At 53.8% G+C, this 1,040-nt stretch overlaps 1 protein-coding gene across 1 annotated transcript in view; it reads right to left on the bottom strand.

Moving 5' to 3' along the window:
• EMH_0026050 (uncharacterized protein) overlaps positions 1 to 895 on the bottom strand; it is a gene marked incomplete at both ends in the record, with an annotated part of 2,409 nt that extends 1,514 nt beyond the window's left edge. The window contains one exon of the mRNA XM_013502562.1: positions 481 to 895. Coding sequence (XP_013358016.1) covers positions 481 to 895 — 415 coding nt within the window. The remainder of the gene's footprint in view (positions 1 to 480) is intronic.
• Between the last annotated feature and the right edge of the window lie 145 nt (positions 896 to 1,040).

The raw sequence follows: 1,040 nt of genomic DNA, 5'->3' as shown, positions 1-1,040 counted from the left end.
TAGTGTCCGCCGTAGATGCTGACTTATTTGTCGGAATAAAATGCGCCATCTTACTAAGCGAGTCGACGATCACAAGAATAGAATCGTGTCCCTGGGGGGAGATCGGGAGGTCAGTGATAAAATCTAGGCTAACATGGCTCCAGCGTCGAGAAGGGATGAGGAGCGGTTGTAGTAGACCCGCTGGCTTGAGTGAGATTGACTTCGAAGCTCTGCACTGCACACACGATTCTACATACGCGGTTGTATATGCTTTCATCCCGGGCCAGTAGTAAAATTTGCTGAGAGAGAGAAAAGTCTTGCGCACGCCCCGATGACCTGCAGTAACATGGTCGTGATGACAGTACAGAATATAGGAAAGAAACTCTGGCAAGGTGGGCGGACAAATACGCCATAGGCCATGAATACGCACGTAAAGGTATGGATGCCTAAATTGAAACGTGTAACGACGGCCCTGCAGACAATGCACAAACTCTGTGTCACCGTTGCGCGCGGCTGCCGCCACGATATCCCGAAAGAATGAGCAACGCTCATAAGCATCCCTCCAACGCTGGGGGGATAGATGCTCAGGAGTCGTAGGAGCTTCGGCCATAATCTCTGCAGTCGTGAGCGAATGATGCTGTTCGTCGCTTGAGGCGATCGATGTGGTTGAAATGTCCGTTATTGAGCGATCCGAATTAGGAATTTCGTGCTCCGACCGTTTGGCGTTCGCACCGCCCGAGCCCGTTGCCTGCTGCAACTCATTCGCATCAGCCGATCCCGCTCCCAGGTGCGACTCGTTTGCACCAGCCGATATCGCTGGCTGATGCGATTCGTTCGTGCCAGCCGATCCCGCTGCCTGTTGTGCCTCCGATCCAGTTTTCCGTTGTTGCCTCGTGGGCCGACGTTGCCCTATCATCGCGCGAAAGTCCGGATGTGGCGCCGACCCCGTGGCGAGCCGAGTCGAGTAATGAGGCTGTGCTGCTAGGGTCCCTTGCTGTTGAACCATTGAAGCGAGTATATTTTCTACTCTGTTAGGTTCTCCACTACCGTGCCGAGGGTGT

This window comes from Eimeria mitis, genomic scaffold (genome assembly GCF_000499745.2).
Source record: "Eimeria mitis Houghton genomic scaffold, Emh_scaff955, whole genome shotgun sequence".
In the NCBI taxonomy this organism is placed as follows: Eukaryota; Apicomplexa; class Conoidasida; order Eucoccidiorida; family Eimeriidae; genus Eimeria; species Eimeria mitis.
Note: the sequence above shows the minus strand (reverse complement) of the source record. Positions and strands in the feature narration are given on the sequence as shown.